At 41.0% G+C, this 27,310-nt stretch overlaps 1 protein-coding gene across 1 annotated transcript; it reads right to left on the bottom strand.

Moving 5' to 3' along the window:
* Window positions 1–1,325: 1,325 nt before the first annotated feature.
* LOC131533841 (mucin-2-like) lies at window positions 1,326–26,748 on the bottom strand. The gene is given in 51 exon segments (XM_058766273.1): window positions 1,326–1,769; window positions 1,946–2,063; window positions 2,648–2,687; window positions 2,814–2,933; window positions 3,493–3,591; window positions 3,809–3,928; window positions 4,107–4,147; window positions 4,380–4,469; window positions 5,130–5,277; window positions 5,520–5,551; window positions 5,636–5,760; window positions 5,875–5,944; window positions 6,033–6,217; window positions 6,580–6,757; window positions 6,913–7,096; window positions 7,254–7,489; window positions 7,577–7,751; window positions 7,848–8,005; window positions 8,115–8,558; window positions 8,605–9,844; window positions 9,927–11,006; window positions 11,053–12,356; window positions 12,418–13,335; window positions 13,397–14,479; window positions 14,541–17,939; window positions 18,104–18,235; window positions 18,414–18,570; window positions 18,656–18,895; window positions 18,991–19,170; window positions 19,308–19,418; window positions 19,523–19,661; window positions 19,831–19,982; window positions 20,140–20,243; window positions 20,342–20,382; window positions 20,489–20,735; window positions 20,852–20,981; window positions 21,076–21,170; window positions 21,273–21,440; window positions 22,175–22,309; window positions 22,402–22,471; window positions 22,665–22,772; window positions 22,965–23,103; window positions 23,181–23,298; window positions 23,406–23,531; window positions 23,803–24,016; window positions 24,130–24,221; window positions 24,347–24,434; window positions 24,971–25,082; window positions 25,332–25,617; window positions 26,491–26,565; window positions 26,655–26,748. Coding segments are annotated over 51 exon segments (15,306 nt in total). The 3' UTR covers window positions 1,326–1,603.
* Window positions 26,749–27,310: the final 562 nt, after the last annotated feature.

The raw sequence follows: 27,310 nt of genomic DNA, 5'->3' as shown, positions 1-27,310 counted from the left end.
GACGCTTTTAGATAAAATCATCTAATTTTTAGAGATGATTATTTTTTATAATTATTTTATATTGTTTATATAATTATGTCCTTAATCCATAACACAAGCCAACTTAGTTTAATAGAATAATTATTAAGCTTTTAAATTAATATAAACATATAGATAATATGCAATATAAATAAGTTTTAGAATCAATAGCTGTAAACATGACTACATATGAGTTTAGATTTTTAAGTGTTTTTATATCTAGAAATATTATAAACTTTACAACTTTTACTTGCACTTATATGGTTAGATGTTTTCTTTAAGTTTTCCTCTTTCATTGATAGATCGTTTCATCTTGCTGTGTAAATGTGTTTAAATTCTTCATATTGTTCAATCTTTGGTAGTGAATCGCACTAACTCTCTCACGAGAAGTGAATCACAGTTTCGAGGCATGTGATTGGTTGCTCATTACTGATGTCACACTTTCATGTCCACGCGCTCCATTAACTCAGGATCAAGCCTGAGTTGACAGAGAAAGTTGATGATCGGCTTCACGGTACCAACAAAGCCGGATTGGACTGGTTTGGTTTTTTCAACTCAAAACTAATCCTGTAACCCTGAGTTTGTTCAGCCACCATCATGGTACAGGCCCCAAGTGAAGTCAATATATTGAATTAGCCCAAGTAGCCTAGTTCAAACATTTGGGCGATTTCTATAATTTACTCTGCAGCAAAGGAGTGGATGATTTTTTCATTTCTTGACATATAGGTGAGTTGATGTTAGATGGAATGGAGCTCTCCATTCATTTACAAATGATTTTATCTATCATAGTCTGTATATGACTGTTTGTTCCCTACTGTCTAGGAAAAGGAAATATGATTATTTGTGGGCGATTGTCAGTTATGAGAGCAGTTTTGTGACATGTGGCAATATTTAATTTTATTCAATTACTCTTTAGATACTCAACCATTGACAAAGCATAGGCTATATTGCATGATTTTGTATTGTATGGTATATAGCATAATATTATATACAAGTACATTTTTGGCCTGAACTTGCAAAGCCTTCCCAGTAAACTTAGTGGTTAAAATTTAGACACATAGTGTGGTGTTAGAGCAAGTTTATGGTTTTGGGATATGCATACATCTTAGTGGCTCCCATAAAGTATCTGGAAATGCACATTTACAGTAGAGGACTACAGTTGCTTAGCTTTTACATTTTTTCTCTTAGTTTTTTCTTTGTCTGGTGGACACAAAAGCCATTTCTAAACACAGTTGAGTATGAGACTACTGTCAAATGTTTTGAAAAAAAAAGAAAAAAGGAATGCGATGAACTTTCATTGTTGCTGGTTGACTTCTTTATTGTGTTGAACATTCACTTATTTCATCAAAATTATACAGAACTTTCATTATACCATAGAAAAGACAAATGAAATAGTTTTGTTACAGATAATTTAAACATTTGAGATTATATTTAAAGTGAAAACCCTAGCCCTAGAATAAAAGCATGAATTTGTTGCTGTGTTCATTATTTCAAATATCTCTTGTCTTAAGTAATTTAATTCACATGAGCAGTAATCAAATGAAAAGCTTTAAGATCAGCATCTTTTATCAAGTCTTCAGGCCTTCTAGTCTACACACTTTGTAGGAGTACATTTGCAGCTCTCAATGTAAATGTAGTCATGAACGACCTCTCTGTCATCGGCACACTTCAGCGTCACCTTTCGAAGGTTGACTTTCTCCTCTCGGCAACAAGAACAGATGTGCATCATAATGTTCTTTTCCATTGAATACCTGAAGATGAATAGATGTTTTAGCTTTTTCATAAACCAAAATAGTACTTTATTATGAGAATGGAGGTGTGGCTCATTTCTTTTAGCTGATTTTGTAATTATGAGCTATCTGATATGCTAAAGTTAATGAAAAATCTCAAAATTTTCATTATCAATTATATGTGCAAGTGCTCTTACATTGATTGGGTGCCACAGTGACCGCTGCAGGATGTCACTTCTATGGGGTGGATGGACTTGCAGTCATTTGCATGCACATGGGTTGTGTTCTTCAAAACAATGCAAGTCTTGGGCTCACCTAAGATATTTGAGAGAGAAGTAAACTTGTCTCTATCTCAAAAACTGTACATATGATGCATTGTTTTATGTATTACATATGTGACCCTGGACCACAAAACCAGTCTTAAGTCGCTGGGGTATATTTGTAGCAATAGCCAAAAATACATTGTATGGGTCAAAATGATTGATTTTTCTTTTAGGCCAAATATCATTCGGATATTAAGTAAAGATCATGTTCCATGAGGATATATATATATTTCCTACCATAAATATATCAAACTTAATTTTTGATTAGTGATATGCATTGCTAAGAACTTCATTTGGACAACTTTAAAGGCGATTTTCTCAATATTTAGATTTTTTGCACCCTCAGATTACAGATTTGTAATTAGTTGTATCTCAGCCAAATATTGTCCTATCCTAACAAACCATTCATCAATGGAAAGCTTATTTATTCAGCTTCACAACATTTTTGTGGTCCAGGGTCACATATATGCTTGAGATGATTATTTCTTTAATCTTTAGTACAGTTGAGGGAGGTGATGACATTACTGGTAAATCATTTCGAACGAATGAATGGACAATAATTAAAGAGTTTCTTACAGATCTTGCAACATCCATCTGCATCATATTTCTCAGTTCCCTGTATGTGAACAGTCACACATTTGTAACCAAACCATACATCAATCAGATTGTTGAAGCTTATTATAAATAAGTTATTGGTGATGTAATGTTTGTGAATAAAGTATTGCATATATATTTGACTTACAGGCTCACAGTCATCTGGATTGAAATAAGGGCATTTTGGTGTGATCTTCTCTGTCACAAACATGCCATTAATTTCACTGCAGGTAATACTCTCACAATTGTAATTTTTCACTTCTCCAACCTAAAAGAAAAAAAGAAACATGTTACATGAGGACTGAAGAACAGAGAAGGTTCGTTGACTGGTAAAATTGACGGAAGGAGAAAAGTTTGTAAATGTTTTAAAATATACCTGGAGAGTATGTGTGGAGTTGTCATTTTTCACGTCTCCAACCTAAAAGAAAAAAAGAAACATGTTACATGAGGACTGAAGAACAGAGAAGGTTTGTTGACTGGTAAAATGGACGGAAGGAGAAAAGTTTGTAAATGTTTTAAAATATACCTGGAGAGTATGTGTGGAGTTGTCATTTTTCACGTCTCCAACCTAAAATAAAAAAAGAAACATGTTACATGAGGACTGAAGAACAGAGAAGGTTTGTTGACTGGTACAATTAACGGAAGGAGAAAAGTTTGTAAATGTTTTAAAATATACCTGGAGAGTACGTGTGGAGTTGTAATTTTTCACTTCTCCAACCTAAAAGAAAAAAAAGAAACATGTTACATGAGGACTGAAGAACAGAGAAGGTTTGTTGACTGGTAAAATTGACGGAAGGAGAAAAGTTTGTAAATGTTTTAAAATATACCTGGAGAGTATGTGTGGTGTTGTCCGGCGCAGTATAAATGCAGCTGATTTGCTTGCATGTTCCACAGCACTCTCCTTCTTGTTCTACACGCTCAAAGCCCTTGGAGAACCAAAAGAGTACTAGATTTTTAGTAAATTAATTTAAAGGGGGCATATCACAGTGAATCAAATTTTACTTAATCTTTTGAGAAATTCAATGTAGGATCCTTCCCAGTCCAAAAGGGCTTTACTAGAAGTTTAGATAAGTTTAGAGTATATAATAGAAATCTATCCTGATGTTTAATTTTATAATAATACGCATAAATTGTAATTATTACCTCAGCACAAGGTGTACAGACTTTATTAACACATGCCACAGAATGTAGTTGGGTCTGTGGGTCTTTATCCATTTGGCAGTAACATTCCAAACAAGGCTCTGTAGGGATTTTAACTCCAGGCTGAAAAGAAAGTGAACCCATCATTATAGAAAAGGTTATTCTTTATTCTACATTCTTCTGGATTCCTTTTTTAACACTGAAAAGCATATAATGTAATGCGATATAAATATGATATTTATGACATTTCCTGTTTGTTAATGTTAACAGTTAGCATAAACAAATGAACCCAGCATCTCACCTGGTATTCAGTATTATTGTGCACACATACATCTTTGGGCACTGAATAGAAAAAAATAAATAAAAATACAGTCAGAAATTGTGTAGAAAGTTAAAGAGCTATAATGTAATTAATTAGCAACTGCTGTAGTAGTATTTCACATTTTATTCAGGTAAACTCCAAATGTTACAATAGCTTTACAAAATTTTCATTACATTTGATCAATTAAATGAGAACAATACTTGTACTTTGAAGTTTAATAGTAGTTGTCTGGGTATGAAATTTGAGACTTACCACATGGTGGACAGCAACTGTTCTGAGGTACCTCTGCTGCTAACTCATATCCCACATCACATTTCATTGAACACTTGCTGGTATCACACACTGAATGGGCAGAGGAGGCATTATGTAAGCATTATGTAAATTATTCTGAAATGTTTTATTGCGTTTTACTAGTTTACAGCTGTGGTTCTAATTCGATGTGGTTACACATTCAGATAAAATGTGCTTTGGAACATTAATTTCATGCAGTTTGAATGTCTACTTTGGGGAAGTTTCCTACAGATATTCAACTAGATTTTTTCCCCCATCCAAAATTGGATGATAAAATTCTATAATGAAATGAAGCCTGGCATTTTGGAAGAGGACTTTGGAGAACTATACTGCTTTTGACACTGGCAACCACTTTCAAGGAAACATTTTTAACTGGACATGGAGATTGAATATGAAGTTCACAGTATGATTTTCAAATCTATTCCTTTATATTAATATTGCCCTGCATTCATTTACTATTAAGATTTTAGAAAATAATAAGCTATTGATCAGAATTGTTCCCTGTATTTGTGGCCTAAATGCTATTTCAGGAAAGTTGAGTTGGAGGTTGTATTTGTAATCTGAAGGATGATTATGAACCTTTAATTGATAAATCATGCACAGCTAGATCAGAAGTTTGTACTAGGACAGTAAATGAAGTCAGTTTTGTTATCATGTTTATTTCATTTAGTCGGTTTAGCTCTCTGATTGTCATTGTACTTGATTACTCACCACAGGTTGGACAGCAGTTTTCAATGATGCTTTTGTATTCGTGGCCACAGGGCTCTATGGTTGGACAAGTCATTGGCTCTTGAACAACACCAAAGCTCTCAGTGGAGCATTTGTATGTTGTACAGTTCACGATCCATTTATCTCCTGGCTATAGCAGAGGAAGTGAGGTAAAGATATTGGTATAATATGGGTAGAATGTGTTCAAATGCAGTTTTTACTTTGACTGAATGAGTTAATTATCTGTATACAGCCATTATTTTGCAGTAGTGTAATGGTTAAGCTCTGCTTTTTACACATGTGTAAGGGGGTAGGGATAGGACTAGAGTTAAGTTCACATTCCTGGAAAATGTCATGTGCATGGTTTTGCTGCTACTGCTAAGAGAGGCATACCTGTCTTGGTAATCCATCAGGGCCAATGCAATCTATATTGAAAAGAAAAGATTTTGGCTTCAAGACACATTATTTATAACAAATATAGAGAGAGTAAATTAAGTAATATCGCTTACCACAAGTAGGTGTGCATTGATCTGTTGTTGAACTAACTAGATATGTGTTGCCAGGACAGTAACAACCTTCCATGAATGTTTGGTGGCCAGTTTTGGTTTTGTCTTCCACAAACATCTCATTGTATCTGGTTGTAAGTCAAGTACATGTGACATTAAAGTTATTAATGCAGTAAAGTTATTTGGACAATTCAGTATTACATTTCCACTTGTGCAAATTAATTGATATAGAGTGTAGTTACCTTGTACTGCAGGTTCTTTCAACTTTAGGCCCACATGCCTTGTAGACTTTGTGATCAGCACATTTGTATGCTATTAACCAAAGACAATCAAGAGATTTAGGATACAGTAAGAAAAAGATGCAATGCTGTGTTATTATGGGTTCTTTCTGCTTTCTTACCGCATTGCCCGTTGAGGTCAGCTGAGTCTCTCCAGTCCACACATATAGACTGCTGGCCGCATAGCTGTGCATAGGCCTCCACACTGGCACAGGCCATGGAGTCATTTTTCTTGTAGCATACATCATATTTACATGCCTCATAGTAGCTTTGATAGGGAACGATGTCATGACAGCTCTTGAACAGACTGAACAAAATGCAAAAGTTTAGAGAGAAAACGCAAACTGAAGCATATCATGGTTTAACAAAAAATGGAAATTGTCATAAAAATTATCTCTGAAATCTCTTTTTAATTAATTATAGGTAAAGTGTGTAATTTCCGTGCAACTTGAGGTATTAAATGGAATTGCAGTTTATTCGAACAGTCCGAGTGGACTGGACAGAGTAACACTGGCTCAACCAATGGTGTTTTGGGCACAACTACCTGAATGCAGAACAGTGGCAGATAGAGGGGATGTTTAAATATTTTTGTAATTCTATTTGGTCCTAGATTTCACCTTTAAGGGTTTCTGAAAATTTACTGAGTGATTGTTGTTGGCTTTGTCTTACTTGCTCTTGATGACCTCACAGATTTGTGCTGTGCAGGTAGGAAGAGGTTCGCTTGGATGTGGTGGAGGTGTTTTACATTCTGGGGAGTCCGCCCACAATGCTGCCATTTTCTCACATGACTGATCAGTTGTTCCATCGGGACGTCTGCAGTCATTTGTGGCATCGTTGTCACAAACACCTAAAAATATTGACAGAATTTCAAAATTTTAATTGACAAAGACTAGACATACCAATAAAGTCATAAATCTGTGAAAGTTGCTGCATTTTCTCAGAGAAGAAATTCTGTTTATCATTGTTATAGTCATTGCAGCAAGGGCACCACACTGTACTCACCGCACTGTCCCTCTGTATTACCATGGAAGTAGGAGAACGGGAGATTGATCTCAAAGCCTTGATGACTGACTAAAATCTCAGCTTTGATTTCATTAATGGTAAGAATCACTGCCATGCCAGAGGTAGTGATGCTGAAATCTTTATTCAAGAAAGTTGGGACCTTCACAACGTCATTGACATAAACCTGTAGGCAACAAGAGTTTTTGACTTGTAATGAACCTTAGATTACTTTTTTTTCTTCTTCAGTGTATGCTAGCAGCGTTTGGTGATATTAGCATTGAAAATGTAGCTATTAAGTTGTAATTTTCTGCATTTTACAGAGATGTAGTCCTGACACTTACCTGTATCTCTTTACTATTACTTGCTAGCTTGATTTCATAGGATTTGTACTTCACAGTCACATACTCCGGGCAAGCAAAATTATTTGTAACATCGCAATAATAGTTTTTAACATGGACACTGATATTGTGTCTTGGAATGATTTCTTTGACCAACACATAGTCGCAATTTCCTTGGAAAACATAATATTTTCCATCAAATGTATTGTAATGAGGGTCACCCCAGCCACTGCATCGACCTGTTGTTTCAGAAAACAAGTTAAACATAAATTAGAATACAAGGACAGTGTTACTTATCAATTTTCTGCTGCGTGGTTTAAACTCACATAGACACTCGTACTTAGTGCAGCAGCCATTGTTATAATAAACCTTCTCAGGATTAAGTCCGTTGACACATGTAGGTATGACAGAATCAGCTGGATCACACTGTACAGGGTTTGTGGTAACATTCCCATTTATGCAGTTTTTAGTGGTGCATCCTTCATTCCATGTCTCTCCATTCTGTTAAAGATTCAAATAATATTGCAATTCAATTATCACTTAGAATTACATTTTTTTGGAAAATGTAAATTGTACATGACAAGTGCCTTTTTTAACCTTTCTGTTGATATCTCTACAGTCATTTGGAACAGTTGAAACTGGAACCGTAGTAGTCTGAGGGCATGGTTTCTGCGTTATTTCACTAACACAATTGGAGTTGCAGTAAGCAAAGTAGCACCAGCCAGCTTTATCAGTTTTGTTGTAAATGACTGACTCTGTAGAATAATAGAATATGCATTATTAATGATCAAATTCTCAAATTATTAATCAAATTCTCAAATAAAAAAACTGTAGGAGAAAGTTAAAATTGCATGTAGTACTTACCAGGTGGGAAAGTTTGATTTGCAAATGTACAGTGACAGATAGTTGTGATGACAATTTGAGGTGATTTAGTCTGTGTCGTTTCAGGTGGTGATTCTGTATATATAGTGAACTTTGTTGATGGCATTTCTGTCACTGTAGGTGTTTCTGTCAAAACTGTTGATGTAACAATTGTTGATTGTGTCGGAGGCGTTTCTGTTCCTGTGGGAGGTGGTGGTGTTTCTGTAGATGGAGTAGGAGCAGTAACAGCAGTAGTAGAAATTCCTGGTGATGTAGGTGTTGGTGGACCAGCAGTTGTAGTAGCTGTGGATGGTGTTTCTGGTCCTGTGGGAGGTGGTGGTGTTTCTGTAGATGGAGTAGGAGCAGTAAGAGCAGTAGTAGAAATGTGGTGTGATGTAGGTGTTGGTGGACCAGCAGTTGTAGTAGCTGTGGATGGTGTTTCGGGACCTGTGGGAGGTGGTGGTGTTTCTGTAGATGGAGTAGGAGCAGTAACAGCAGTAGTTGAAACTCCTGGTGATGTAGGTGTTGGTGGACCAGCAGTTGTAGTAGCTGTGGATGGTGTTTGGTCCTGTGGGAGGCGGTGGCGTTTCAGTAGATGGAGTAGGAGCAGTAACAGCAGTAGTAGAAACTCCTGGTGATGTAGGTGTTGGTGGACCAGCAGTTGTAGTAGCTGTGGATGGTGTTTCTGGTCCTGTGGGAGGCGGTGGCGTTTCTGTAGAGGGTGTTGGAGCAGTAACAGCAGTAGTAGAAACTCCTGGTGATGTAGGTGTTGGTGGACCAGCAGTTGTAGTAGCTGTGGATGGTGTTTCGGGTCCTGTGGGAGGCGGTGGCGTTTCAGTAGATGGAGTAGGAGCAGTAACAGCAGTAGTAGAAACTCCTGGTGATGTAGGTGTTGGTGGACCAGCAGTTGTAGTAGCTGTGGATGGTGTTTCTGGTCCTGTGGGAGGCGGTGGCGTTTCTGTAGAGGGTGTTGGAGCAGTAACAGCAGTAGTAGAAACTCCTGGTGATGTAGGTGTTGGTGGACCAGCAGTTGTAGTAGCTGTGGATGGTGTTTCGGGTCCTGTGGGAGGCGGTGGTGTTTCTGTAGATGGAGTAGGAGCAGTAACAGCAGTAGTTGAAAGTCCTGGTGATGTAGGTGTTGGTGGACCAGCAGTTGTAGTAGCTGTGGATGGTGTTTCTGCTCGTGTCGGAGGTGGTGGTGTTTCTGTAGATGGAGTAGGAGCAGTAACAGCAGTAGTAGAAACTCCTGGTGATGTAGGTGTTGGTGGACCAGCAGTTGTAGTAGCTGTGGATGGTGTTTCGGGTCCTGTGGGAGGCGGTGGCGTTTCTGTAGATGGAGTAGGAGCAGTAACAGCAGTAGTTGAAACTCCTGGTGATGTAGGAGCAGTAACTGCAGTAGTAGAAACTCCTGGTGATGTAGGTGTTGGTGGACCAGCAGTTGTAGTAGCTGTGGATGGTGTTTCGGGTCCTGTGGGAGGCGGTGGTGTTTCTGTAGATGGAGTAGGAGCAGTAACAGCAGTAGTAGAAAGTCCTGGTGATGTAGGTGTTGGTGGACCAGCAGTTGTAGTAGCTGTGGATGGTGTTTCTGGTCCTGTGGGAGGTGGTGGTGTTTCTGTAGATGGAGTAGGAGCAGTAACAGCAGTAGTAGAAACTCCTGGTGATGTAGGTGTTGGTGGACCAGCAGTTGTAGTAGCTGTGGATGGTGTTTGGTCCTGTGGGAGGCGGTGGTGTTTCTGTAGATGGAGTAGGAGCAGTAACAGCAGTAGTAGAAACTCCTGCTGATGTAGGTGTTGGTGGACCAGCAGTTGTAGTAACTGTGGATGGTGTTTCGGGTCCTGTGGGAGGCGGTGGTGTTTCTGTAGATGGAGTAGGAGCAGTAACAGCAGTAGTTGAAAGTCCTGGTGATGTAGGTGTTGGTGGACCAGCAGTTGTAGTAGCTGTGGTTGGTGTTTCTGCTCGTGTCGGAGGTAGTGTTGTTTCTGTAGATGGAGTAGGAGCAGTAACAGCAGTAGTAGAAACTCCTGGTGATGTAGGTGTTGGTGGACCAGCAGTTGTAGTAGCTGTGGATGGTGTTTCGGGTCCTGTGGGAGGCGGTGGCGTTTCTGTAGATGGAGTAGGAGCAGTAACAGCAGTAGTTGAAACTCCTGGTGATGTAGGAGCAGTAACAGCAGTAGTAGAAAGTCCTGGTGATGTAGGTGTTGGTGGACCAGCAGTTGTAGTAGCTGTGGATGGTGTTTCTGGTCCTGTGGGAGGCGGTGGTGTTTCTGTAGATGGTGTTGGAGCAGTAACAGCAGTAGTAGAAACTCCTGGTGATGTAGGTGTTGGTGGACCAGCAGTTGTAGTAGCTGAGGATGGTGTTTCTGCTCGTGTCGGAGGTGGTAGTGTTTCTGTAGATGGGGTAGGAGCAGTAACAGCAGTAGTAGAAACTCCTGGTGATGTAGGTGTTGGTGGACCAGCAGTTGTAGTAGCTGTGGATGGTGTTTCGGGTCCTGTGGGAGGCGGTGGTGTTTCTGGAGATGGTGTTGGAGCAGTAACAGCAGTAGTAGAAACTCCTGGTGATGTAGGTGTTGGTGGACCAGCAGTTGTAGTAGCTGTGGATGGTGTTTCGGGTCCTGTGGGAGGCGGTGGCGTTTCTGTAGATGGAGTAGGAGCAGTAATAGCAGTAGTTGAAACTCCTGGTGATGTAGGAGCAGTAACTGCAGTAGTAGAAACTCCTGGTGATGTAGGTGTTGGTGGACCAGCAGTTGTAGTAGCTGTGGATGGTGTTTCGGGTCCTGTGGGAGGCTGTAGCGTTTCAGTAGATGGAGTAGGAGCAGTAACAGCAGTAGTAGAAACTCCTGGTGATGTAGGTGTTGGTGGACCAGCAGTTGTAGTAGCTGTGGATGGTGTTTGGTCCTGTGGGAGGCGGTGGCGTTTCAGTAGATGGAGTAGGAGCAGTAACAGCAGTAGTAGAAACTCCTGGTGATGTAGGTGTTGGTGGACCAGCAGTTGTAGTAGCTGTGGATGGTGTTTCGGGTCCTGTGGGAGGCGGTGGCGTTTCAGTAGATGGAGTAGGAGCAGTAACAGCAGTAGTAGAAACTCCTGGTGATGTAGGTGTTGGTGGACCAGCAGTTGTAGTAGCTGTGGATGGTGTTTCGGGTCCTGTGGGAGGCGGTGGCGTTTCAGTAGATGGAGTAGGAGCAGTAACAGCAGTAGTAGAAACTCCTGGTGATGTAGGTGTTGGTGGACCAGCAGTTGTAGTAGCTGTGGATGGTGTTTCGGGTCCTGTGGGAGGCGGTGGTGTTTCTGTAAATGGTGTTGGAGCAGTAACAGCAGTAGTAGAAACTCCTGGTGATGTAGGTGTTGGTGGACCAGCAGTTGTAGTAGCTGTGGATGGTGTTTCGGGTCCTGTGGGAGGCGGTGCCGTTTCTGTAGATGGAGTAGGAGCAGTAACAGCAGTAGTTGAAAGTCCTGGTGATGTAGGTGCTGGTGGACCAGCAGTTGTAGTAGCTGTGGATGGAGTTTCAGGTCCTGTGGGAGGCGGTGGAGTTTCAGTAGATGGAGTAGGAGCAGTAACAGCAGTAGTAGAAACTCCTGGTGATGTAGGTGTTGGTGGACCAGCAGTTGTAGTAGCTGTGGATGGTGTTTCTGCTCGTGTCGGAGGTGGTGGTGTTTCTGTAGATGGAGTAGGAGCAGTAACAGAAGTAGTTGAAAGTCCTGGTGATGTAGGTGTTGGTGGACCAGCAGTTGTAGTAGCTGTGGATGGTGTTTCGGGTCCTGTGGGAGGCGGTGGCGTTTCTGTAGATGGTGTTGGAGCAGTAACAGCAGTAGTAGAAACTCCTGGTGATGTAGGTGTTGGTGGACCAGCAGTTGTAGTAGCTGTGGATGGTGTTTCGGGACCTGTGGGAGGTGGTGGTGTTTCTGTAGATGGAGTAGGAGCAGTAACAGCAGTAGTAGACACTCCTGGTGTAGGTGTTGGTGGACCAGCAGTTGTAGTAGCTGTGGATGGTGTTTCGGGTCCTGTGGGAGGCGGTGGTGTTTCTGTAGATGAAGTAGGAGCAGTAACAGCAGTAGTAGAAACTCCTGGTGATGTAGGTGTTGGTGGACCAGCAGTTGTAGTTGCTGTGGATGGTGTTTCTGCTCGTGTCGGAGGTTGTGGTGTTTCTGTAGATGGAGTAGGAGCAGTAACAGCAGTAGTTGAAAGTCCTGGTGATGTAGGTGTTGGTGGACCAGCAGTTGTAGTAGCTGTGGATGGTGTTTCAGGTCCTGTGGGAGGCGGTGGTGTTTCAGTAGATGGAGTAGGAGCAGTAACAGCAGTAGTAGAAACTCCTGGTGATGTAGGTGTTGGTGGACCAGCAGTTGTAGTAGCTGTGGATGGTGTTTGGTCCTGTGGGAGGCGGTGGTGTTTCTGTAGATGGAGTAGGAGCAGTAACAGCAGTAGTAGAAACTCCTGGTGATGTAGGTGTTGGTGGACCAGCAGTTGTAGTTGCTGTGGATGGTGTTTCTGCTCGTGTCGGAGGTTGTGGTGTTTCTGTAGATGGAGTAGGAGCAGTAACAGCAGTAGTTGAAAGTCCTGGTGATGTAGGTGTTGGTGGACCAGCAGTTGTAGTAGCTGTGGATGGTGTTTCAGGTCCTGTGGGAGGCGGTGGTGTTTCAGTAGATGGAGTAGGAGCAGTAAAAGCAGTAGTAGAAAGTCCTGGTGATGTAGGTGTTGGTGGACCAGCAGTTGTAGTAGCTGTGGATGGTGTTTCGGGTCCTGTGGGAGGCGGTGGTGTTTCTGTAGATGGAGTAGGAGCAGTAACAGCAGTAGTAGAAACTCCTGGTGATGTAGGTGTTGGTGGACCAGCAGTTGTAGTAGCTGTGGATGGTGTTTCGGGTCCTGTGGGAGGCGGTGGTGTTTCTGTAGATGGAGTAGGAGCAGTAACAGCAGTAGTAGAAACTCCTGATGATGTAGGTGTTGGTGGACCAGCAGTTGTAGTAGCTGTGGATGGTGTTTCGGGTCCTGTGGGAGGCGGTGGTGTTTCTGTAGATGGAGTAGGAGCAGTAAAAGCAGTAGTAGAAACTCCTGGTGATGTAGGTGTTGGTGGACCAGCAGTTGTAGTAGCTGTGGATGGTGTTTCGGGTCCTGTCGGAGGCGGTGGCGTTTCAGTAGATGGAGTAGGAGCAGTAACAGCAGTAGTAGACACTCCTGGTGTAGGTGTTGGTGGACCAGCAGTTGTAGTAGCTGTGGATGGTGTTTCGGGTCCTGTGGGAGGCGGTGGTGTTTCAGTAGATGGAGTAGGAGCAGTAACAGCAGTAGTAGAAACTCCTGGTGATGTAGGTGTTGGTGGACCAGCAGTTGTAGTTGCTGTGGATGGTGTTTCTGCTCGTGTCGGAGGTGGTGGTGTTTCTGTAGATGGAGTAGGAGCAGTAACAGCAGTAGTTGAAAGTCCTGGTGATGTAGGTGTTGGTGGACCAGCAGTTGTAGTAGCTGTGGATGGTGTTTGGTCCTGTGGGAGGCGGTGGTGTTTCAGTAGATGGAGTAGGAGCAGTAACAGCAGTAGTAGAAACTCCTGGTGATGTAGGTGTTGGTGGACCAGCAGTTGTAGTAGCTGTGGATGGTGTTTCGGGTCCTGTGGGAGGCGGTGGTGTTTCTGTAGATGGAGTAGGAGCAGTAACAGCAGTAGTTGAAAGTCCTGGTGATGTAGGTGTTGGTGGACCAGCAGTTGTAGTAGCTGTGGATGGTGTTTCGGGTCCTGTGGGAGGCAGTGGCGTTTCAGTAGATGGAGTAGGAGCAGTAACAGCAGTAGTAGAAACTCCTGGTGATGTAGGTGTTGGTGGACCAGCAGTTGTAGTAGCTGTGGATGGTGTTTCGGGTCCTGTGGGAAGCGGTGGTGTTTCTGTAGATGAAGTAGGAGTAGTAATAGCAGTAGTAGAAACTCCTGGTGATGTAGGTGTTGGTGGACCAGCAGTTGTAGTAGCTGTGGATGGTGTTTCTGCTCGTGTCGGAGGTGGTGGTGTTTCTGTAGATGGTGTTGGAGCAGTAACGGCAGTAGTAGAAACTCCTGGTGATGTAGGTGTTGGTGGACCAGCAGTTGTAGTAGCTGTGGATGGTGTTTCGGGTCCTGTGGGAGGCGGTGGCGTTTCTGTAAATGGAGTAGGAGCAGTAACAGCAGTAGTTGAAACTCCTGGTGATGTAGGAGCAGTAACAGCAGTAGTAGAAACTCCTGGTGATGTAGGTGTTGATGGACCAGCAGTTGTAGTAGCTGTGGATGGTGTTTCGGGTCCTGTGGGAGGCGGTGGTGTTTCTGTAGATGGAGTAGGAGCAGTAACAGCAGTAGTTGAAAGTCCTGGTGATGTAGGTGTTGGTGGACCAGCAGTTGTAGTAGCTGTGGATGGTGTTTCGGGTCCTGTGGGAGGCGGTGGCGTTTCAGTAGATGGAGTAGGAGCAGTAACAGCAGTAGTAGAAACTCCTGGTGATGTAGGTGTTGGTGGACCAGCAGTTGTAGTAGCTGTGGATGGTGTTTGGTCCTGTGGGAGGCGGTGGTGTTTCTGTAGATGAAGTAGGAGCAGTAATAGCAGTAGTAGAAACTCCTGGTGATGCAGGTGTTGGTGGACCAGCAGTTGTAGTAGCTGTGGATGGTGTTTCTGCTCGTGTCGGAGGTGGTGGTGTTTCTGTAGATGGTGTTGGAGCAGTAATGGCAGTAGTAGAAACTCCTGGTGATGTAGGTGTTGGTGGACCAGCAGTTGTAGTAGCTGTGGATGGTGTTTCGGGTCCTGTGGGAGGCGGTGGCGTTTCAGTAGATGGAGTAGGAGCAGTAACAGCAGTAGTTGAAACTCCTGGTGATGTAGGAGCAGTAACAGCAGTAGTAGAAACTCCTGGTGATGTAGGTGTTGATGGACCAGCAGTTGTAGTAGCTGTGGATGGTGTTTCGGGTCCTGTGGGAGGCGGTGGTGTTTCTGTAGATGGAGTAGGAGCAGTAACAGCAGTAGTTGAAAGTCCTGGTGATGTAGGTGTTGGTGGACCAGCAGTTGTAGTAGCTGTGGATGGTGTTTCGGGTCCTGTGGGAGGCGGTGGTGTTTCTGTAGATGAAGTAGGAGCAGTAATAGCAGTAGTAGAAACTCCTGGTGATGCAGGTGTTGGTGGACCAGCAGTTGTAGTAGCTGTGGATGGTGTTTCTGCTTGTGTCGGAGGTGGTGGTGTTTCTGTAGATGGTGTTGGAGCAGTAATGGCAGTAGTAGAAACTCCTGGTGATGTAGGTGTTGGTGGACCAGCAGTTGTAGTAGCTGTGGATGGTGTTTCGGGTCCTGTGGGAGGTGGTGGCGTTTCTGTAAATGGAGTAGGAGCAGTAACAGCAGTAGTTGAAACTCCTGGTGATGTAGGAGCAGTAACTGCAGTAGTAGAAACTCCTGGTGATGTAGGTGTTGGTGGACCAGCAGTTGTAGTAGCTGTGGATGGTGTTTCTGCTCGTGTCGGAGGTGGTGGTGTTTCTGTAGATGGAGTAGGAGCAGTAACAGCAGTAGTTGAAACTCCTGGTGATGTAGGAGCAGTAACAGCAGCAGTTGAAAGTCCTGCTGATGTAGGTGTTGGTGGGCCAGCAGTTGTAGTAGCTGTGGATGGTGTTTCGGGTCCTGTGGGAGGCGGTGGTGTTTCTGTAGATGAAGTAGGAGCAGTAACAGCAGTAGTAGAAAGTCCTGGTGATGTAGGTGTTGGTGGACCAGCAGTTGTAGTAGCTGTGGATGGTGTTTCGGGTCCTGTGGGAGGCGGTGGTGTTTCTGTAGATGGCGTAGGAGCAGTAACAGCAGTAGTAGAAAGTTCTGTTGATGTAGGTGTTGGTGGACCAGCAGTTGTAGTAGCTGTGGATGGTGTTTCGGGTCCTGTGGGAGGCGGTGGTGTTTCTGTAGATGGAGTTGGAGCAGTAACAGCAGTAGTTGAAACTCCTGGTGATGTAGGAGCAGTAACAGCAGTAGTAGAAACTCCTGGTGATGTAGGTGTTGGTGGACCAGCAGTTGTAGTAGCTGTAGATGGTGTTTCGGGTCCTGTGGGAGGTGGTGGTGTTTCTGTAGATGGAGTAGGAGCAGTAACAGCAGTAGTTGAAACTCCTGGTGATGTAGGTGTTGGTGGACCAGCAGTTGTAGTAGCTGTGGATGGTGTTTCGGGTCCTGTGGGAGGCGGTGGTGTTTCTGTAGATGGAGTAGGAGCAGTAACAGCAGTAGTAGAAATGTGGTGTGATGTAGGTGTTGGTGGACCAGCAGTTGTAGTAGCTGTGGATGGTGTTTCGGGTCCTGTGGGAGGCGGTGGTGTTTCTGTAGATGGAGTTGGAGCAGTAACAGCAGTAGTTGAAACTCCTGGTGATGTAGGAGCAGTAACAGCAGTAGTAGAAACTCCTGGTGATGTAGGTGTTGGTGGACCAGCAGTTGTAGTAGCTGTAGATGGTGTTTCGGGTCCTGTGGGAGGTGGTGGTGTTTCTGTAGATGGAGTAGGAGCAGTAACAGCAGTAGTTGAAACTCCTGGTGATGTAGGTGTTGGTGGACCAGCAGTTGTAGTAGCTGTGGATGGTGTTTCGGGTCCTGTGGGAGGCGGTGGTGTTTCTGTAGATGGAGTAGGAGCAGTAACAGCAGTAGTAGAAATGTGGTGTGATGTAGGTGTTGGTGGACCAGCAGTTGTAGTAGCTGTGGATGGTGTTTCTGGTCCTGTGGGAGGTGGTTGTGTTTCTTTAGATGGAGTAGAAGCAGTAACAGCAGTAGTTGAAACTCCTGGTGATGTAGGAGCAGTAACAGCAGTAGTAGAAACTCCTGGTGATGTAGGTGTTGGTGGACCAGCAGTTGTAGTAGCTGTGGATGGTGTTTCTGCTCGTGTCGGTGGTGGTGGTGTTTCTGTAGATGGCGTAGGAGCAGTAACAGCAGTAGTAGAAACTCCTGGTGATGCAGGTGTTGGTGGACCAGCAGTTGTAGTAGCTGTGGATGGTGTTTCTGGTCCTGTGGGAGGTGGTGGTGTTTCTGTAGATGGAGTAGGAGCAGTAACAGCAGTAGTAGAAACTCCTGGTGATGTAGGTGTTGGTGGACCAGCAGTTGTAGTAGCTGTGGATGGTGTTTCTGGTCCTGTGGGAGGTGGTGGTGTTTCTGTAGATGGAGTAGGAGTAGGAGCAGTAACAGCAGTAGTAGAAACTCCTGGTGATGTAGGTGTTGGTGGACCAGCAGTTGTAGTAGCTGTGGATGGTGTTTCTGGTCCTGTGGGAGGTGGTGGTGTTTCTGTAGATGGAGTAGGAGCAGTAACAGCAGTAGTAGTAACTCCTGGTGATGTAGGTGTTGGTGGACCAGCAGTTGTAGTAGCTGTGGATGGTGTTTCTGGTCTTGTGGGAGGTGGTGGCATTTCTGTGATTGGTGTTTCAGTAGTAACAGCAGTAGTAGAAACTCCTGGTGATGTAGGTGTTGGTGGACCAGCAGTTGTAGTAGCTGTGGATGGTGTTTCGGGTCCTGTGGGAGGCGGTGGTGTTTCTGTAGATGGTGTTGGAGCAGTAATAGCAGTAGTAGATACTGGCGTTGTTAGTGTTACTGTAGTAGGTATTGAAGTGGAAGTCTTTGTAACTGTTATTATAATTGTTGTTTTAGTAGTTTGTGGTGGAGTTGTGAAAGTGAATGGCGTAGTTGTTGTAATGCATTTTTTAATATTTCTTATTATCATGCCGTTGGAACCACACACAGCAGTAAAACATGTGCCATTCCCATCTGTGGTATCGTACACCACTTGTCCAGTAGTGTAGATCTTCCCATCATAGGTACACAGAGAACGACATTCTGCCTCTGTAACACATTTCATTGTGTCCTCCCTCAGAAATGGCCTTTTTGAAGGGCACTGAGGAAAACACCCTAGGGTAATAATAAAAGGCAAGAAGGAATAAACAACAAAGACATTTCAATTGACTGAGTGTTTCTTGAATCTAAAGAAAAATTATTAATAATTCACTCATCAAAACGTTCTCTGTGGTTTGGATTACATTTACACTGTAAATGATTTAAAGATTACTTCATACCCTCTAGTAGAGGAATTTGATTAGAACAAGTTCCTGATGGGTTTCTGCAAGTTCTCATGCAGGTGGATCCGCAGGTTTTATAGTGCCATTCACATTCATTTGGAGGGCTGTTGTAGTAGTCACAGAATAAAGCTGCAAGAGCAATCACTTCAGTCAGCATGTTTATACAAGGTCAAATAATAGAGGATAATGATAAAATATACTATTTCTGCTTAAATCTGTGTTCTTTTGAGTTGCACATTTCATGTAGATCTGCATATGGAGAATTCTGCCTGCAGTGAACACAGTTTATAACAATACTGGGACTTACGACATATGCTTGGGCTCCGCCATGCCACACAAGCTCCTTTTTTACGACATTCAGCAGCGTAAGCTGCCACTGCGGTACAGAAACAATCACAGTCACCCCCACTGTCACATGCACAGGTGTCCCTTACACAGGCATCATAGTATGGGCCAGAATCCACCTAGAGACAAGAAACCATTTAAATACAAATTTCAGAAGACTGAGAACATTCTGAATGCACAAGGTTTATTATTTTTTTTACTTACACGTGAATGGCAGTTTGTAAAGACAGGGCTTGTGATGATGCTGCATTGTTTGATAGCCCAGGCCCTCCGATGTGGATTTTTTTCACATGGATTCATCAAGTTGCTCATTTCTGGACAGCTAGGATTCACCCTCCAGCTGTTTCCAAATGCCACTGCATCAGTGACCTCTTCTCCATCATGCTTCAGAAAGTCATTGTTCGCATTACCGTCAAAGTTTCCACAGAGTCCACAGACCTTGCCCTGCCACAGAGATTATGTGGGTGTTAAGGTAAGTGGATGAACACAAAGGTGTAGAGGATGGTTTTGTGTTTTGTGTATGTAGGGGTAATGCTTACGTTAAATTTAGGATGAAGTTGGAGCATCAGACTCGTTTTATTGTCCCAGATTAAGTTCAAAAGACCTTTGACCTCTATGACATTGTATATTCCAGCAGTATGGATTTGATATTGGTAATCAGTGCCATTGGTTTCAACAACTTTGATCCCACTCTCCTCCGATAAAATCATCTTGTATCTCTGCAGGATTTGAATAGTCAGTGACATACAATTATCCTTAAGCAAACAATGTCTGCATAAATATATTATTATATTCCAGACTTTAACGTACTTTTAAACTATGCTCAAGCTGACTCCGAGGTATGAAATAAACTCACCCCAAAGAAAAGATTGATGGATTTGGAACAAATGGTGCCGCTGGTGCCACAGGGGATGTTCTCTGTGACCAGGCGTAGAGAATATGGACTCTGTTCATTATTGCAGTTATCCTAAAGGGGTTGCACATGAAATGTGTGTTAGACCAGAATTGTTGTTGGGTGTTTTTTTTTTTTTTTTTAAGTAGGTAAGAAGCCAAATTTGAAGAGAAACATACATGGGCTAAGATGTGTTCACAGTCTCCATGGAAAGAATATTTCTTGCGATCAAAAGTCATGAAATGACCTTCACCATAGATGGTACAGGTGCCATAACAGTCATTATCTGTACAAGTCCACATTCCATTTGTGCATGTGCTGAAATATAGACAACAATTCACAGATTAACCCTTTAATGTTATATGTTTCTTACCCCTCATTTTTAGCGAGACTGTAAGGTAGGAAAGGGGGGATGGAGAAAAAGCAGCGCATATGTTGTGATGGTATAGCTGTATTTTCTTTCTTACTGCTATCAATGTTAGCTCACCAGGTGTTACAGTCCTCTTGAACTTGCTCTCCAGGTAAATAGCTGAGTCCATTGTGGACACAGGAGCAGTTTTTCCTCTCCACACACCCACCTTTTCCATCAGCCAGAAGGTCATCTGGACACATACACCCTGATACACACCCTGTACTCACCTACAGACAAAAAACAAAAACAAAGAAGGACCAGCATTGGTAACCCTTGCTATGCTTTTACAAAATCCTTTTGTGGCAACAAATGCAATAACTGCTGGAAAACTGGAAACTGCTAACTGCTAAGTAATGTTTTTGTCTTTTCCCCATCCAAACTCACGCAGTTGTATAGGTCTTGGTTCTGGCAGGTCCTCTGACACTCTGTCCCTTTTGTTCCATGTTCATAATTTGAGCATTTGAAGAAGACCATTGGAGCCACACAGTCTAAAAACAGTCACATGTATGAGAAGTGGGAAACTTCCACACTAATGACTCAAGTTTGAATTTGACGAGTGCGATTTCAGAATTAAGTTCCAACATACCTTCTGGACTGGAGCAGTGCAATTTCCCAAGGGTACATGTGCTATAATATGACAAAAAAGTGCAAATCAGGAATTATTGATGGTCGTCAAGAGTTATCATTGGTATTCTAGCAACAATGCATTGGTTATGGAATGAGGAACTCATACCATGCTACACCATCTATGTAGGATGTTCCCGACGGTTCTATGACCTGGTTGCCTTTGTAACAAGGACACTGGTGGGCAGGCACACAACTGCCTTCTTCGTTAAGGTATTTTCCCTCAGAACAGACGCAGCCGTCTACAGGTGTGAAGGACCCTGGGCAGGTGTTACTTTGTTCACTGAGACTGCGGCAGGTGCTGCCACAGCTGGACACACTGTAGGAGTACTGCATGTTTTCTGAACACTCAGATACTGTGCACAGATAAACACATTTTTTATTATGATTCATTGTTTCATTTTATTCCAAATCTGCAGCATGTGATTCAAATGCATTAATTCTATTGAACTCTACAGACAAGTATTCTCACCACAGGGGTCAGAATCCATCCAGCCCTGGAGAATGACTCCTCTGGCAGCACAGGCATGGGCATAGTTGGACACGGCGGCACACATACACTTCCTAATATCTGCACATTTGCAGGTGTCATAGACACACCACTGCAGAGAGTGAAACCCAGATGCAATTACATGTAATTCATACATATATACAGTTAATTTTAAAAGAGAAAGTGTTCAGTGCAAAAATACTCACTTGGTAGTAAATCTCAGGACATATTTCTGAATGACATGCGGAAAAGACTCCGCTCTGGTTTGTAAGACGGGAACACCAGTCTTTAGCAAGTTTCTCTGAATGGAAAGAATAAAGACAGTTCTGTAATGTATGCAAATTAAATAATTATATATGAATTATTTTTATTTATTCATATAAATGTTTGTACTCCTGTGTACCTGTGTCCACACTCAAGCTACAGGGGTTGTCAAATGTGTTTTCAAGATCTGGACAACTGTATGGGTTTTTCTTCCAAAAATTGACAAATGTTATTGGTGTGCCCTCTATGATACCCGACTCTGTTTTGAAGTCATCTGATTGGACATCATTATAGTTTCCACATAGACCTGAAAAAATAAAGGTGTAGAATTAAAAATTCAGTGTCTGTAATTCATTCACTATGCACTGATGCATCTTTGAAAGTTTTTTCTTCTTTTTCTTATATATATATATAAAGGAGTCATATACATTTTAGATCATTAGAACAATTTTATAAACCTTGACAATTACAAAAATTACATTGCTAAATAAAATATCAGTCAAATAGAGTCAAGAGCCACATCCTTGTACAGCCTAATTCAAACAAGCTAAAAATGAATCATTGTGTGACCGAACGTCTTTCTCATCATTTAAATACAGTTTATTTAATATCACAACGATGACATTAAATATTTGTTTGTATCAAGTATCTACCAAGCCCAAGGCCAAATTCCAGCAACGGGTCCACCCTCTGATCACAAACTATATTCTTCCAAAGCTGGTCCACCAGCTTTTTTATTTTTTACTCTTTCCACCTTCCATAACTATATTATATACACTAATATATATTAGTGCTGGGCATCGCACACATACAGTATATATTTAGAAAATATTTACATGTATATATTTATATTCATATAATTCATATTACATATAAATATATTTGATATATAAATGCCTCATTCATTCATAAGCATAACATATTTTTCTTAAATATATGCATGCATGTGTATGTATTTATATATACATAATAAATATATACAGTACACACTCATATATATATATATATATATATATATATATATATATTTACAAAACTCACCACTCATTTTCCCTTTCTCTTCAGTGCTGGCTACAATATACAACTGCATGACTGGAGCCAACTGGATCTCTAGACGAAGACTCTTCATATCAGCAATGATGAAAGAGGAAGTGGGCTGGAAGATGCTCACGGGACCTGGGACAACAAAATGGGTGGGTAAAACAGAACATCTAGTCATCGGTGCCTACTGTTATAATGGTAATTATACTTATAGGATGTCAACCCACCTGTGGTGGCAGGAAGCTTATATGGACTGTTTCCATTCAGCGCCACAACACCATTGGAGGCAATACTAATCTGTTTTATAAGTAAAACAACAACAACAACAAAAGAAAACTAAATATATTTTGTAATTGCATCTTGGAGGATTTTGCAATAAAAAGATAGTAGTGAAGTATGCTTTATGTACTCTGCACTATGCTGAAAGCAAGTGTATCATTCTGATCATAGACAATAAAAAAAAAAAAAAAAAAAGGAAATCAGTCCTTACAGTGTTGCCCGAAATGACAAGGGTAACTGAATTTAGACATGTGTCTGTTCGGGCCGGATCACACTTTGCCAGATTTCCCACGACAGCAATATCACTGTCATTAGAGTGCTGGAATGAAAGAAAGGATTGTAAGAACCTCAAAGTTATGTAGTGTGTATTACATACAGGGGAATGGCAAACTTTATAATGTCAGAACTTTTCGAATTGTTATATAAACCATATGAATAAATGTGTAAGTGAAGGCTTTCATTTATCTCGCCCCGAAAGAAAACATCTGGATCATCTGCTGTACTGACAGACCTTAGTGAGGATGTAGTCACAGTTGCCGCTGAAGGTGAAGGTCTTTCCATCATAAGTGGTGACGTGAGACCCTCCAACAACAGAGCAGATTCCGGGACATTCCAGGTATGTACAAGTCCAGTGTCCAGCAGCGCACATACTGACACAGTACAGCAGCAGTGTTAGCATTAGGAAGGTTCATTTAAATGTGACTTTAAAATTTAGAAAAAAAGGTACCATTTTTTGCAAGTTTGTTTGTAAGACTCTCCTGATTGATATACTCTGCCGTCGTGCACACAAGGACACTTGTTCACAGAAACACAGCCACTCTGTCCAATGTCGTCTTCCACAGTGCCTTTACAAAAAGTAGGCATTTAATACCATTTAATTTAAAAAAAAAAGGCTTTAATTAAACAGATTTAAATATGCAAGCACTTGACTTTGGATATTGTGTGAAATTACCGTTAGGGCAGAAACAGCCATCCACACAGTGTTCTTTACACAGTAGACTTGTGGTTGGATCTGAGCAGGTGTTCTTGCACGGACTCCCACACTCCATGTATTGCAAGTTCAGAGGACATGTCTTTGCTGCTCCACAGAATAACACAATTAGTATATCAAACACAGCACACATCACAACTTTCATACCACAGAACTATTGAATTCTTGTTTCAGATTCTTAAAAATGAACCCATTATTCATAATTCACTTGCTCGTTGTTATTTATATATTTATTTGAATCATGCCCATATAGTCTGCAAGTTCTAATATTAAGTTCAAGTGAGCTGTGAGTGTTGTGGTGGTATTACATATTATTCCCACTGATTTCTTTTAGTCGTTTTCCAGAAATGATACTCACAACAGAGCTGTTCTGTCCTCCATGTTTGTGGTTTTCCTCCAGCATGAGTGCACTGTCGTGAAATCTCTGTGAGTGTGTTGCAGAGACAGTCGTGATTGCCGTAACACTGACACAGGTCGTCTACACAGGCTTTTTCAAATGAACCCATGTCCATCACATTGTAACAGTCACTAAACCCCGGACTGCTGAGATACTGCTGGCAAGCACTTAGGTGCTGAAAAAAAAGAAAAAATTTCAATTGGAAAATGAGTGAATCAATTAAATAAATTTAAATGAAACAGTCAATTTAATTCAGTGAAATTGGTGCAAAAATATTGCCCCCAAAACTTTGTCTCATACCTGGTCACACTGATCCCCAGGAGGAAGTGTAACATCCTCGCAGGATTCAGTTGGTGTAGAAACCTTCCAGGTGGCTGGACCTGAGAAGGATTTATTTCGTTTGTCAAACGTCATACTGAAATTATGTATATATTTTGTCTGGCATTCGAAAGAAGCTCTAAAGCAAAAGTTTTATGACGTCATTTGATTGAAACTTCAAGTTTACCAGTTTCAGGGATATCGTCATTCTTGTTGCCGTTGTAGTTTCCACAGAGTCCACAGGTCTGACCTTGGTACTTCTCTGCAAGTTCAATCTAGGAAACATCATATAATAAGATACTGTCAGCAATACAAATACAGTTTATTTTCTCTAAGTGAGTCTGTCCTAATGTTTATTTATGGCTAAAATATATGACAGTGCAAACACACTTATATAAATAAAATCAACACTGAGCTGTCAGAAACATCTGCAAAACCTGTTGGTTAACTATGGCTTACTTAGACTATTCATATTTGCTTTATGATTTGTAGAACTGATATCCTGTTTGATGTTTAGTTTTCCTAGTCTTACTTATTGTGTGCAAACAAATATGATGGCTTAAAGGGTGTATGTGTGATTTCTTTATAGGTTTATGGATTAATCATTACACATACTAAACAAGAACCTGCGCTGGAATCCTCCTGCACTTTATCAGGTTTGCTATGTTTAGTTTTTTTACTGCTATCAACAGATTTAATCAAATCAGTTTTACAGTTTTCCGTTGAGCTCTTATTTGGCTTGTTGCATCACAGATTCATCACAAGCATTACAGTAACCACATTTAAACATCAAGATTTTATTCAATCATACCAATATAGAGTTGTCTTCTTCCCAGAAGACAGTCACTCCATATCTGGAGACTTTAATACTTGTTGGGGTTCCCTCAATTTTAATTCCATTCTGATTGATCGGAATCGACACCCTGTAAGAGGAAGTGTAAGAAAATTCAACCAAACATCGTTGCGTATTTTTAGATATAGTCATATAATTGGGTAACTCTCATCGTTAAGATTTTCGGTTCAATTTTATAAATGTAGAATCATTTTAGGTACTATTTTCACCATTTTTAATTTTAGAAGCACTAATATTCTGTTGTTTGAATTAATATAAGTTTAAAAAAAAGGTTGAAGCTAATATATAACAGATACAAATGAAGTAAAAATCAACTCACGCTTGATCATCCATGGTTATGTCACCATTAGTGATTTTGATGATTGTTCCCTCCAGCTTTATTGTGACTGTGCTAAAAGTGATTGAGCCATTCACAGTCTCTCTTTGCATTTGGATGTTAAAATCAGAAACTTCAATGTCACACATCACTGACAGAACGTAGTTGCACGTGTCTGGCACTTGAAAGAACTGACCATCAAAGGTCTTGAAGTGGAAATTTCCCCATGTGCTGCAGATCGTGGACTGATGATCAGGATTCGGTTGAACTAAACCAAGAGAAACAGATTCTAAATATCTAATCTGTGATAAGTACTTTCAGTGAGCAAAAATGCACAATTTAGTTGCCTAAAATGTAAGAACTGTTGCTAAACATGCAGTTTAAATGATTGTTTAATACCTTTTGTTACCAACACAGTCGTCATTGGGAACACTAAATATAACAGACAAAAAGAAAAACTGTTGTCATTTTTTATGAAACACATTTGTTTGCAAAAGAAAAGAAAACTTTCTCTCTAAAAATGTTATAAGGAATACAGATATAGTGTCACAGTGTTACAAAAGTCATATTTACCCTCTCAAATAATAGTACACCTCAAAGTAATGTCTTTGTTGTAATATTTATGAATATTTCTGAACATATTGTTACTGAACTTTCTATGTCCTGAATAATGTTTTACAATTATAATGCGCATACCACTTTTACTTTACTTTATTCATAATTAGAAACTTGGCTGAAAGAGTGTTTGTTACATATTTCAACAATTTAAATTTTCAGTTCATTTAGTTTTCTATTCCATAATTAGTGTTTCAATTGTCTTTGACCTTGCAAAAATGGCTAAAATCTTGTAAGTTCGTTTATATAAATGTTTTATCACATTAGGATTTTTGTCATCTATGTTAAATTTTAATAAACAATCAGAATTTTTCAGGAAAGTTTGTAAAAAAAAAAAAAAAAAAAAAAGTCACATTTTTTCAGGCAGAGAGAACTTTACTGTTATCAGTCTATCTATTTTTGATTGATGAGAGATTTAAACTGAAATACTTTGATTAAATATATTTGAATTTACTTATCAAAGATTTAAAGTTTACTTCTTCTGATTGATCTGATGGTTCTTGGTCAGTACATCTCATGTAATACATAACTACAATTAAATATTCACCTGTTGTTGTTGTTGGCGGCCAGGCTGTAAAGTCCATAGGATCCTTCAAATCATCCCCATAGTCCCCCAAGAAGCCTTTAACATAGAAAGAGGTTTTTTAATATTTTGAATATCATTTCAAGGATTTTTTGCTTCTTTTTTTTTTTCAGTTTTAGTCTGCTTACCTGCTTGTACAGACTGCAGCCCCATCAGCTGGACGACCCATATCAGCATCCACATCTGGGACATCCTCACAGTCCCCATGGAGACAACATCCATCCTCAAGAGCTAATGTGAGCTACCTGTCAGCAGTTGTCCTTTTATAATTGCCATTAGTTTGCTTTGGAGGAATGTAGTTTGTGATCAGAGGGTGGACCCGTTGCTTGAATTTGGCCTTGGGCTTGGTAGATACTTGATACAAACAAATATTTAATGTCATCATTGGTGATATTAAATAAACTGTATTTAAATGATGAGAAAGACGTTCAGTCACACAATGATTCATTTTTAGCTTGTTTGAATTAGGCTGTACAAGGATGTGGTTCTTGACTCATCCACAATGTGAAAGATATTTTATTTAGCAATGTAATTTTTGTAATCGTCAAATTGTCTTTGCTAGCACTACTGAACATGTTACTGTTTTTGGCAAATTGGCAAAGCAAATTCAGCCTTTCTGCTCAACTAATAAAGTAATAGCTATCAGAAATAAAATGCCAATGAATCATGCACTGTAAAAAAAAAAAAAAAAGTTGAGCCAGCTTAAAATTTTAAGGCAACCAGCTTCAGCAGATTTTTGAGTTTGCTCAACTTATTTTTGTGGGAGATTCTCAAATTTTTGTTG

The sequence above is a fragment of the Onychostoma macrolepis genome, chromosome 25 (genome assembly GCF_012432095.1).
Source record: "Onychostoma macrolepis isolate SWU-2019 chromosome 25, ASM1243209v1, whole genome shotgun sequence".
In the NCBI taxonomy this organism is placed as follows: domain Eukaryota; kingdom Metazoa; phylum Chordata; class Actinopteri; order Cypriniformes; family Cyprinidae; genus Onychostoma; species Onychostoma macrolepis.
The sequence above is the reverse complement of the archived record's forward strand: the minus strand, read 5'-3'. Positions and strand labels throughout refer to the sequence as shown.